The sequence below is a fragment of the Condylura cristata genome, unplaced genomic scaffold (genome assembly GCF_000260355.1).
Source record: "Condylura cristata isolate star-nosed mole 26May11 unplaced genomic scaffold, ConCri1.0 scaffold00001, whole genome shotgun sequence".
Lineage (NCBI taxonomy): Eukaryota > Metazoa > Chordata > Mammalia > Eulipotyphla > Talpidae > Condylura > Condylura cristata.
In genome coordinates this window covers 78,303,573-78,317,004 of record NW_004567102.1, presented here as the reverse complement: position 1 = coordinate 78,317,004, position 13,432 = coordinate 78,303,573, and the positions used below count along the sequence as shown (strand labels likewise).

Sequence of the window (13,432 nt, the reverse complement as noted above, 5' to 3'; positions counted from 1 at the left end):
AAAAAAAAAAAAAAAAAACAAATTAAAAAAAAAATTAGAGTACACTCAATTTAGCTCTCTCTAAATGAAAGATACAATATATTTAATGATGTCATTGTTCAGCACAAAGATATCCATAATAAATTATTTTCACAAAAGATAAATGGCAATACATTCTGAACTTTTCAAAACTCTAGACAGAGCTGACAGCAGAGGTCTCTGTTCATCTCTGACACTGAACAAAACTGAGAGGTTACTACCGGAATGACTTCTGTGACGACTTCCTGCTTGCTGAATCTGTAGATAATGACGTGAGCTGAAACACCGGCAATGCACAACATTCTGCTTTCTGGACACCAGGAGATGATTTGAATGGCATATGGATCCTCATCCACAATGTCTGTGTTTGGCCTGTCATCTTTATTCCTTGATTTTTCAAAAACTTTAGATGTTTTTAGTTTATATAATACTTGCAGAGTTACTAGAAGAAATGACAGATGTTTCAATACAAAAAGATCAAATGTAAGGAAATATTTAATCAGTCATGCTGAGAGGAAAATATCAGTATTCTGAATTATAGTTCATTACTACAGCTACATTTCTCTATTATACTTTTAGACAATAGATCCAATGTTTTATTAAAGAAGATGTACTGATTATAGCTATTAAAAAATTACTATCATGATGAATTTAGAGAACTTGAAAAAAAAATGAGCCACAAAATTGTGGGGAAAATGTAAAAATGTAACTTAAGAAATAACATTTTGCTTTCTAAAATTATTTTCTACATATTTTTCCTAAAAAGGCACAAGAACTAGTGATATTTTTACATGGTGAAACAATATAATACTGATATATAAAATAATAACTGAATTTTTCCCTGAAAGCTTGCTATGCATTTTTAAAATTATTAGTTATCCAAAGCATTCTTTCCTTTTCTGCTTTTATGTAACCACTATATGTATTTCACAAAGACAAAACAACTTATGTGATATCAGTAAAGTATCGGATATTAAATTGAGAACTTTCTGTTGATTTGAAACATATTCCTGATTCTATCTGAATTAAAAGGTGAAGGTTTGAAGTAATTTTGAAAAAAGGATTTGTGTACTTTTGTTGAAAATTATACTTGATTTACTACTTAGTATCCTTAAGAGTATCTTTAGTCTATTAAAAATAAATTCAAATAATTGATAAAGTATGTTTATAATCTCCAAATTTCAGATTAAATGTTGGTTGCACAAGAATAATGGTTTTCTAATATAAAACAATATTCAAAATACTTACTTGCAGAAGCATCCCAGAACTTAACAGACCCATCAGCATGCCTATGAAAAGCCAACAAGTTGAGAATATTAAGAAGGGGAAAAAAGGAAACATTAAAGATTTTCTTCCTCTTATTGATGTATATTGATGTTTTAAGAGAGACAGAAAATGAAGAAAAAAGGGAAAAGTTACAGTAAACTGACAGGTTCTTCCAGTGATTTACTTTTCATTATGCAATAACATAAAGGAAAGCACTAGCTACCCAATTTACTAAAGTTCTTGCTAATTTATGTATTTTATGAAATTACTTTTACTTACCCTGTAATTATTATTTCTGGATAACTCTGTGCGCCCAAGCCCCAATTACCTCCATTGATGGGCCATTCCTATAAAAAAGATGAATACAATTTGTTTAATTGTATACAAATTGCAGTCATATTCTGTGTGTGTCTACATACATATGTGTATATATGTATGCACATATATATGTATATGTATATATGTATATATGTATGCACAAATATTAATATTTGCTTCAAAATAGGATTTTTATTAAAAAAATGTACCTTAGAAAAGGTATCATAATCAAACACTCCAAAGTAATCAAAATAAAATTCTAGAATACAACATTAAAAACTAAAACTCATACTCAATACCTTTTTGCTGTAACCTTGACGTTTCTGTCTTGCTCCAACAGAATAAAGTGCAGGAATGAGGTCCACAGGACAGTCAGCAAAATATTCACAACATGTAACAGGGGATTCATGTATACTCAAAGGGTAGGGATTTTCAAATATGGGATAGCTTTAACAAAAGGAAAAAAAAATTGAATGAATTATGATTAAAAATAACAATGAGAACAAAACAATTTACAACTTTGGAATGAGAAAATTTTAATTTCTGAATAATACAAAGTTAATAAATATTCTGTAAAAGTCTATGGGATATTTTACTGAAATATTTATTCTAGGCCAATATGAGCTTTAAGGACAGTATATTCTTCATTACAGAATTTTAGAAATTATACATATTAAACCACATGTTAGTTTATGCAAATATGTCTAAATGGTATGTTTTGTAATAAATGTTGTCCAATTAGAATAGTAAGTAGAAAAGCTACAATTAAAGCTACATACCATGAACCACTGAGAATATTAAATATATATATATATCTCATTTACTTATTGTATCAACTTATGATGTAAACATTTTAGTAAAGAATAAAGGTGAAAGTATGGCAGCTAATAAGTAGACACAGCAAGTTTTAAACATTAAACTATAAAGTTCTTAAATTAATGACTACTTCATACTTAGACCTATGAATCATTACCAAAATTTTTCCTTTCTTCTCCATGAAATAATGCCTAGTTATATTAATCTAGAAATGCTTATTTTCGTGTTTAGCTACACAAAATTCTCACATTTTCTACCTATAAAATTATTTTATTAAATAAAACACAAGACTACTCAAATCCATAAAATAAAATCTTCACTAAGTATGCAATGGTATTTCTTTTCTGGCTTAAAGTCTTCAGAATTGGGAATAGTTATTTCAAAATGTCTGTAGGAGACTCCCTGTGGCACAGGGGTTAAAGACACAGCATTATCAAACTATTGTCAGCCATGGCAGCTCCAGTTTAATCCCCAGCCAGGGAGCTACCCACATGGCACAGCAGACGTCTCCTGTCTCGCCCCCTGCTCCCCTAAGCAGTGTATTTCAGTCAATCTGCCTATTCTGTTCCCCACTCTGTCTCTGGGGAGCTCTCTTACCCCCTGCACCATGGCCTATACCTCAGTTCTTGTGTGCATAAATATTAAAAAATAAGTCTAGAAAAGCAGAAAGTGACTAAAAACATCTGAATAGATCAAAGTATCAACTATGCAAATATTAGATGCATAGATGAGCCTAGTAATGCAATAACTGTAAATCAGAGCATACTTTTACAAAAGCACTTTCCAGAATTCAGACTGAACCCAGTTGTCAGCAAAGCAATTTCAAGCACATAAAAAAGCCAAGAAGCAAAACACAAATGAAATGTGCTTTACAAAAAGATAGGCAAACTTCTGCTCTTTAAAACAGTTATTTCCTTAGCTCACTTAAGTCCATTATTACTACATATTTAAGTGATACATTTGCTATACAAAATGCTAAGTCAAAGGCAACTTGTAAAATATTTTCTCTGCCCTAATAGATCTCAGTACAGACCATGTATGAAAAGTTTCACTATTTAAAAATTTACCAAAGGAAAAAATTAGAAAATAATATTAAAAATAATTTTTTCTTGGACTTGCATACAGATAGCAGTAACATTTTAAAATATCTTCTTTCATAACGGCCATATTGTTCTAAAAACTATTGTGACAGGCAACATATACTAAGTTTATATGAGTTTACGAGCAGCTTAAAATAAGGCAACTAGTACTTTTCACCTAATACTTCAGGGTTCCCCATCCTCAGTACTGTTCTCATTTTAGATCAGACCATTCTTTGCTGGAAATTCTATGTACTGAGGGTGCTTAGCAGTGTCCCTGTCCTCTGCCACTAGATGCCAGCAGCAGCCTTCCCTCATTAAAAAACACAACTCCACAGGCAGTGCCAGGTAACTCCCAGGGAACGGTGTGTGTACATGTGTACATGCGTGTGTATGCACAACGGTGTGTGTATGTATGTGTGCATGTGTGCGCCACCCTGCAGAGGTGCTGGTAGGAACAGACAAATCGGATGGCTGGTTAAGAGAGAACAGGAAGCACTTAGAGAGGAAAAGATTATCTCTTCAAGTTATGTGGATGACTGATGGCAGTGGATTGTTCCCCTTGTTGGAAGCCATGTAAGAGCACCCTGGAGGTGTCATATTTGTTTGACATACAGTTGAGATTTTCCTCTGCAGGAAGAGAGTGAGAAATCAGGTTGGTAAGGTACCCCAGCTTCCTACTGTTCAAAGTAGCCAACTGAGAAAGTGCTTTCAAACAAGATACAAGAAGAATCATAGCAGCTTACAGAAGAAAGTAAGAAGATTGGTGCAGGCAAACTACTCAGAACACCACTAATGACTGGCAGGGTGGGAGACAGACAGTGCTCATCTGGAGGTGACTGTGATGTGATCTATTTCGGACATGGCTTTTTGTGCCTCCAACATATCCAAGTGTTTGGTTGAATCAGAAATTTCAGAAATCCAGTAAGTTTTAAGTTAAAAAGATGTTGACCTAGGTAATCCACTACATAATAGAGAAATCTGGCAGGTAATTAGAAATCTGTTTCTGGAGCTCTTAAAAGAGATGCAGGTTATGGATATGAATAAAAGCATTTTCAAAGAAAAGAAACAGCCAGACAAAGTAAAAGGTAACTTTTTATCACACACTGATACGGTCGCTCACCAAATTTCATTTCTTACCCATTTTGTGCAAGGTCTATAAGTACTAAATCCTTTTCTAGAAGAACCACCACTGCATATGGTTCCTGAAAATCTGAAAGAGCAAAACAATGCATGAACAGTAGGTCTAAATATGGAATGAATAGCAAATAATAACATTTCTTGTATGGCCTTTATTGACTATTGCTCCTACCATCATGTGTTTAACATTTTGAGCCTCACATAACTTACAGTTAGTATGTTTCAAATGAGATAAGTGTATATAATAACCCAAATAAAATTATTTCACTTTTGTATTGATGAACAAGAAAAAGTTCATAGTAACATCGACAGCATTACAGATTCCAATGCAAAACATGCAACAAAAACATTTAAATCTGAATGAGAGTTAACACAACTCTCATTATTGGCTCTCATAAGAACCTTACTGTATTACTATAATCTCTTTTTCAGTTATTTTATATGTTCATTTTAAGTATAAAATGCATTATATCTTTATTTCTGAATGGGCTTCAAAAGAAGGGAAAAAGATCTGGATTCAAATTCCTCAAAGTAATACCTGATAGTTGTTAATTTTATGTGTCAGCTTTTCTTTGCTATTGGTATCCAGTTATTTGGTTAAACATCAGCTTAGATGCTGCTGTGAAGATACATTTTTAGATGTGAATAATAAATGAGTCGGGGTGAAGTAGACTGTCCTGCATAATTTTATGGACTTCATCCAGTCAGTTATAGGCCTGAAGAGCAAAGCCCCAGTTTCCCTGAAAAAGAGGCAATTCTGCTTCAAGCCTGAAGTGCAGACACTTGTGAATTGCCAGACTGTAGAATCCACACTCAAGACTACAACATCAAATCTTTCCAGAATATTCTGCCTTCAGGTCTGATCTATACATTTTAAAGTTATCAGCCTCCAAACTGAGTGAGCCATTTCCTTAAAATAAATGCCCCCATCTCCTTTCTCTGGAGAAGGCTACTGCATAGCAACTATTTTACAGAACTTGAAAATGTTTCAAAGGTATTTACTACTAATATGTAATAGAACACAGATACAGCTTATTAAACAAAATTAGCTTTTGAAATAAAGTCTGCAAAGTTATGAAGATGATTGTCTTCTCCAGAAGATCTGACACAATAGGATAAGGAAAGTCCTTAAGATAAAATAGGTCTTTATATAGAGTAATAGTTACCTGTAAAGAATAAGTTTTAAAGCTGCAGTGCTTACCATTTGGGTATGGTGTTTCACACAGTGTTAGGAAATCAACAATTGAATAGTCCATTTCTAGCACAGCAGTACTTTTCCCATGCATAACTGTTAAGCAAGGTCTTCTTCCTACAGTATCATATGACAAACCTCCTGATAAAATAATAAAAGGTTCCCTGAAAGTAAAATATATATACTTAGGATTATAAAAAGCAAGATTTTCTATGATTTTATATCATAGATTCTTTTATATAATGAGATAAATTTTTAAATGCTTACATTTTTATGCATCACTTAACATCTGCATATAGATATTTAAACCGCATTAGGAAAACCCCAGAGAATTACTGAAAGTTAACCTATAATAAAAATGAACACTGATCACATCTGATTTTCATACTGTACTCTGGTCCCTAAATCTTCTTCCTTTATCCCATTTACACAATTTTTCAAAATTTCTCTCTGGGTTTCTGCTGATAAGTCTCTTGAACACAAGGTTTTTATTTCCAATCCTAAGAGCTAGACCTTCTCAGTGGAAGTTCCAAGGTGTATCAATGCCCTAAGGACCAGTGTGTGTAATGAAATAACTTCTCACTGATGTATCTGGAACCAAACCACTACCAACTGCCCTTGAAAAATCACCACTTAAATAATTTTTGGAGGCTTTAGTCTCTCCCGGAGCCCTGGCTGGTGTGCTTTCAATCTATAGCTCCCAAGCACATGCACCAGCAGGCAGCTTACCTCCCCACATAGCCAACTCTCTAACTCTGTACCTATTCACCATTGGTAAGTTAATCATTTATCTAGGCCTGTACTCACAGGTCTCAGCTAGGTACAGAGAGACATCATTCTACTTCACATGACATACCTCATTACTATATATTTGGTGAGTACAATTGTGCCTTATCTCCTAAAAACTATCCAGTAACAAAGTTTATTTAGCATTCTCAGATTGCATCCCAATAGCACACATATTTAAATAATGATTTTTATTAGTATAAATTGATACTACAATTCCTGTCTTAATTCATATTACTTGATATGAATAATCTAACAATCTACACAACCAAAATCTCATAATGTCGAATGTCCTTTTTCTCACATAAAACTTAAAAGTTTAGATTTTGTACATTGTGTGTCAATTATTGTAAAGGATTCACCTGCATGCATGGTGAGAATGGAAAGCAAACTGTGAAGCATACTCAAAAAGTAATCATGAATTCCTACTGCTGAAGTTTTTCCAGTTATTAAGTCAAAATATAATAATGAAAATGAAGGCTTCAAAAATCTGAATGCACAAGGGCCTGGAAGTAAAACTAAAACTAAAATCAAAAGCACTCTCTCTTCTAATCATACATGTTATAGTATACATGTTATAGTCATACCTGTTAATCAATCTAATCATACATGTTATGTTATAGTTTTGAACAGTGCTCCTCAAACTACCTGTGGTTAAGACCTATTTTTAAAAAAAACAGTTGCTTTGGGGGGAGAGAGATTTTGTGCAATGTCACATGACATCAGATCTTCTATACTCTTCTTGATGTCAGTACTTATTTTGTTTCAAGACAGTTAGCACACTGGAAATATGCACCACACTTCGAGTAGCTCTAGTGGAGAAACAAAAAGTCAAGGTTTTGAATACCATGACTTCATTTTATCATGCTGGGGGAAGGGAGGGTGAAGGCAAATGTCACTGAGGATTTCGCAAGGCCCTCATGTCCTACGGTGTTCAATCAGAAACTGCAGATAGAAAGACCCTCTTTGACAAAAAGAGAACTAATGCTTAGTAATGACAAATTTAATTTCTTTTTAAGTTAACAGGGAAATAACAGGGTAGCTTTAAGGATAAACCACTAAAATGAAGTAGTGAGTTGAGAATAAAAACAGCACAAGGGTTTTGGAAGCAGACATCTGTGCTCAAAGTCTGGCTCTATTTGTTTGATCTAGCAGAATTGGGAAATTTCCTTTAATTTTAATTATTTAAGCCTCAATTTTCTCTTCAATTATATACACCTCTTAGAGTTGGTGTAAAGATTAAATGACAAACTATATAAAATGCTTATTAAGTGCTCTGTATACAGCACATTCTCGAAAAGTGACTTTTATTTTTCTACAATGATGATGATGACATGCTGCGATAGCTTTCTGGATCACATCTATATCTTTTTCAGTTTTATGAGAACCTTCTGGACCTAGGGGAGCCATTGCCAGACCATGTTTCCCTAATTCCCTCTTGTAATGACAGATATTATTTGGGGGAGATGGGAGGAGAAGAATAAAGAAACATGTTCAGACATGTCCCTGTTCCTTTAATGACAAATTTAATAGTGATATACAGTTGGTAGAGTGGATGTATTACAGTATTTGCACAAAATGTTAAAATCCTATGTAATTCAATATTAAATGTTTTATTTGTGTGATTACTGCTTTGTTTAATTGTTTGGTAACTGGACTTACACAGCCTTTTATGTACCAAAATGTACAAATTTCAAGTGCAGCTTTGCAGAGCTCCTCTACATTGTCACGTGGTATGGACAGTGATGATGAGAGGGAGGTGACTGGGGTATCCAGACCCTTGCAAAAGACCACTGAGATCAAAACCATTTTCATTACATATGAACACAGTATCTTTCTTTTCCACATGCTGATTTTGCAGTGATGGCACAAAAGTAATAGTGGGTTAATAAAAGCTGCTGGCAGTTAGTATTAAGCCAAAGCAGTAGCATCAAACTAATAATTATTAGTCTTCACTGCCAGGTGTTAGAGGTTTTTTTCTCTTCCACTTTAAGATGTCCTTGATGAGGCAGAAAAATGATGATTTTGAAATTTGATGGAAGATTAAGATTTTTTTTTAAAGATTTATTTATTTATTCATACAGAACTGGGGTACAGGCCAGAGATGAGGAGGGTGAGAGGATTCACCAGAGACAGAGCGGGAAGCAGAACAGACAGATCGACAGTATACTGCTGAGGGGAGCAGCGGGCGGGTTAGGAGAGGTCTGCAATGCCATGCGGATCTCCTCCAGGGCAGGAGGGGATCGAACTCATGCTGAAGTGGCTTAAGCTTCTTAGTGCTGTGCTTTAACCCGCTGCGCCACCAGGGAGGGCCCAGATAAGATTTTTTAATGTTATGCTGCACAACTGGGAAGTACATACCAAACAGTTCTGAAAACTGGCTTCAGCAGTTATTTCTAGAAAAGCACTTGAGTAATTAAGTTATAAACTAAACTATTTGCTAATTTGTTGCTGAAAGGATGACTGACAAACTTTTAAGTATATTATTTTTAAAACATCCATATTGTTTACAATTATAAAATCTACACTTTCAAGAAAAAAATCAGTTTAGAAAGCTTTTATCCACTATAGTGAGTTTCATAGCTTCTCCATACTTAAGAGACTGATGAGATCAGTAGTGATATTAACAACATCTAAGCATATTACCAGTGAAATGGTTAAGTGCTAGGAGACTGACTGACCTAAATATTAAATCAGTATTTTCTGACTGACCAGTCTTGATGCTATGAAAGTATACATGGGAAGAGTTACCAAGAATGCAGGCACACAGATTTTTAAGAAACAGAACAAAAACTTTATTGATATGGATTAAGAATCCATACAACAAATTGTCTTTAAAAAACTAACACTTACTAAGTTTTGGCATAGTATCAAAGAATGTTTATCATTTTTAAATTCAACCACATAGCTCTGTAAAGCTGGATTTTTATTCCATATACTCAAAGAATGACAGAACAGTCTGGAGAAGCAGATGTGAGAATAGTGCTATATAATGCTTACCACTAAAAAATCTGTAAAATAAAGCAATTCTTCCTCTCTATTTTTTCAAAAATAGTGGAAAATGTTGTTAATATGCAAGGGGTATTATTTTTTAATATGTAAATATTTTTAAAGTTCTAATCTTTATTTCTTGATTTATTGATATATATGGTTAGTATCAACAGACAATACCCACATATAAAAAATTTCTTTTTATTAAGGGAATCTTAGAAATCAGTCATGTACAGAGTGGTAGCTGATGTGGGCTTTTAGTGTAAATCTAAAAATCAAGCTTTTATTTTAATAAAAATTATGACATAATAGATTACATAAAAGGCATTTTAATTAGCAAAGGAAAAATGACAGGCTCAAGTTTATTACAAGGGATTCCATTAGTACCATTAAAAGAAATAGTTTTTTCTCCAGAAACTAAGTTATGATCTTTTGACCATAACTGTAGTGAAAGATCTGGAGGTACCTTGGAATTCCCCTTCATATTAGTCAAATTTTAAAGTCTTTCTTAATAACTTGAGAATTTAAAATTTATTTCACCTTAGGTCTCCAACACTTGAAATTACCACTAAAGTGACTAGATAACAATTCACAATTTGACAAATAGGACAAAAGAAGAATCCATGCATTGTAGAGCCCTAAATAATAAAAGGGGAAAAAGATCTCAAAACTTATTCCCTGCTTCAGAGACAGAAATTTGTTTAACTACTTCATAAACTGAAAAGATAGTATTTTATTGCAGCTGGTAAAGTCTGGTAGTTCAAACAAAAGCCACTACGGTGAAGCTGTAACATCAATAGCAACTCAACCTTTCTCTACCTGGGCTTTGGAGGTCAAAACATCTACTGTAATGCTAAAGTTAAACTAGAAAGCAAAACAAATATTAAGCATCAAAAAAATAAATCAAGAAGCAAGCATACTGAGTTTGGTAAACATATCCCAACCACAGAAATCTGACAAATAGATGTATTACAGTATATCTCAGCTTTAAAGTACAGGTGGGTTTAAGATGCATGAAGATTATAAAGGCAAAACTGCAATTCATATTAGCCCATTACTTTGAATTCTTTCTATTGTCAACACAAATAAGAGACTTTATGTAACAAATAGGCACTGTATCAAAAAGAAATCTAAAATCTTGAAGGTAGTCTTTTCCAAGTAGAATTAATTTATATTGATTGAATGGTCTGTCTGTGAGGTTCACAGTGCTACAAATGTGCTTTCAAACCTTGCCTATAAGAGAACACCACAGAGTTTTCAAAATGATTCACTGCAGACAAAGCCTTGCATGGATTTGACCCATGTTCTCTTGAAACACATAATCACACAAGCTGTTCCCAATACATGCTATAGGCAGCCAAGTAAAGGCACTAGAACAATCAGTGAAACAAAATTAAGATAAAATATTCACTGTATACAAGGACCAAAACTCACAAAGCTTTAATAATGTGTCACAGAACCATTTTAGATGATAAAGAAGGCCTGGCTTTAAATGAAGACATGGTGTAAAGCTCAGAATGAAATTCACTTGTAGGGAAAATAGTAGAAAGTGGAAAAGGAGAAGCCTGTAAGAAGTGGCTATCTAAGCAGCTTTTCACAAGTAATAATGTTGTAAACAATTAGGTTTGAAATAAATATCTTTTTATCAATAATAACATGTTCAAAATCTACAAAAGCTTTAATTCTATTTTAGAGTTTCTGAAATGGGGAAGAATTGTTACCCATTGAATATCTACATCTAACAAGCTTATTTTGTTAAGCTCGTCAGAAAATTTTTAGGGCACAGAAAAGCAAATGAATAAATTCTGGTCCCTGTCAAAGCATCAATGCTTAGTTGGAAGACTGCTTACAAAAAATTAAACTGGGAAGTTTCTACAAATCGCTGCCACTTTACATGCAGATACAAACAAGTGGAACTGCGATCCCCTATTACCTCAGCAGGTTGTCTCTCCAGTAACAGCAGTCACTCAGGAGGTTATGTTGTCATTACAGAATATAAGATCATCCTAAAGCATTAATGCTGACTTGGAAGTTGTGAACTAATTAAAGTTATCCCACAGTGATGAAGCTTATTTAGTTCTTTAGAGTACACGCATGTAATTTCAAAAAGCATCTTGTCAATTTGTCAAGATCCATAAAAATTTTATCTTCAAAATTTCACCACTGGAAATTTACTGTAAAGAATTCAAAAGAAGATTTTTACTATTGTAGTATACTAATATTATAGTAAATGAAACCATTTATAATTATTTTTTCCTGCAGTATTCAAAACCTTATTGTCTATAATATCAACAATAGGGAGGGGGTATCTGAATAAACTATGCAATCCTTAAAAACAACTGAAAAATAATCAAAGAGACCAGTAATATTTTAGGCATATTAAAAATAGGGAAAAAAATATACAGTTAAATATGGCTCTAAGAATATAATTAAGTGAAAATGGATATATGGCTGAGAAAAACAAGAACTAGGAAAAGTATTTTAGATGTTGGAATTACAGGTAATATGCTTCTCATATAATTATTTCATTTGATGTTGTAGATTTTGCAGAAACCTAGATATTTCTAAAACCACTTCACAGAATACTAGTATCAAAATGAGATTAATATAATAATAATTGTGACTTATTAAACTTTCTTAAAAAGAATGTATTTTTCCTATGGGAAAAGTGTGCCTATTTGTGTGTGTGTGTGTATGAAGTCTGCCAATTTTTAAGGTCACTTCATATTTGTCACTACATGCTCTCAAGGTATAAATGAGGCTTCTGCTGAAAAATGGTCTCCTCCTGGGTCACTAAACAGGAACTATGCAAATAAAGCAGGATTAGTGTTATGATTCATCCATTCAGCAAACACCCACTAAGTGCTTATGGTGTTCGGGTTATCACTGTCAAGTTCAAGAAGTCTCATTTTCCATTACTTAATTCTTCCTACTCACTGTCCCTTTGCCAGCAGCCTGTCCTCTACACCACACTTGATGTTCTTGTCATTTACTCCACAATTTTGGTGTTCCATTTTAGGGGCTCAAATCTAACTTAATCCTCAGCTCTTTGGTTCTGTGGTCCAAAAACATTCCCAGAAGAAAAAATCTGGATCATATATTCACGTGGTAATACCTTTCCTATTTGGAAAAGAAACTTATCTTCTCTATGTGTACTCTGACTTAATCCTTGGAAATCACTCTTTTTGTTATCAGTGTCTCTTTCCAAACCAATGTTTTCTATTGTGAATTCACTGACTTTCCTTTTGTATGTGTCCCAACTTTGTGGCTTATATTTGGGTTGATGCTAATAATGTTCTCTTACAAATTAGTTTTTCTCTGGCTTCATTCCCACCTCATCTCTTCTCTCTCTCTCTCTCTCTCTCTCTCTCTCTCTCTTTTTTACTTAGCTACATGCTTTTCCTATTCACACTCTTTGCCGTAGGACAAATATAGTAAATAAAAATCAATTGGTGGTATGATGTATCCAAATACAAACAATAGTAACCATTTTTAGAACATTTATTATACAAGCTATACTGTGTAAAGAGTTTTGAATAATTACTCACAACAATCTTTTGACGTATTACTGATACTACATCTATGTCATAAATGAAGAAACAAAGCATAGAGAAGTTAAAAGGTGTGATGCAGAGTAAGGGATGCTAAAGTAAATTAAACGGATGCTACTGCTCTTTAAGTATACTCAACCTACTGTGTGAAAACATTGTATCTGCTAGATCCCAGAGGAAGGCAAAAGAGAATCAAGGATAAATAACATCAATCTTATCTTCAGCCTAGCTGTCTTTTTTTTTGCAAACAGAATAATGGTAGACTTGAATTAGAA

The 13,432-nt window shown here is 33.4% G+C and overlaps 1 protein-coding gene across 2 annotated transcripts in view; it reads right to left on the bottom strand.

Moving 5' to 3' along the window:
* Nucleotides 1-13,432, bottom strand: part of STXBP5 (syntaxin binding protein 5 (tomosyn)) — a 130,718-nt gene that overhangs the window by 48,965 nt on the left and 68,321 nt on the right. For both annotated transcript variants that reach the window (XM_004673922.1, XM_004673921.2), the window contains exons 10-15: nt 5,839-5,993; nt 4,638-4,710; nt 1,902-2,049; nt 1,564-1,631; nt 1,267-1,307; nt 240-460 (exon numbers count right to left, since the gene is read on the bottom strand). In XM_004673922.1, the coding sequence (XP_004673979.1) occupies nt 240-460; nt 1,267-1,307; nt 1,564-1,631; nt 1,902-2,049; nt 4,638-4,710; nt 5,839-5,993 (706 nt within the window). The remainder of the gene's footprint in view (nt 1-239; nt 461-1,266; nt 1,308-1,563; nt 1,632-1,901; nt 2,050-4,637; nt 4,711-5,838; nt 5,994-13,432) is intronic.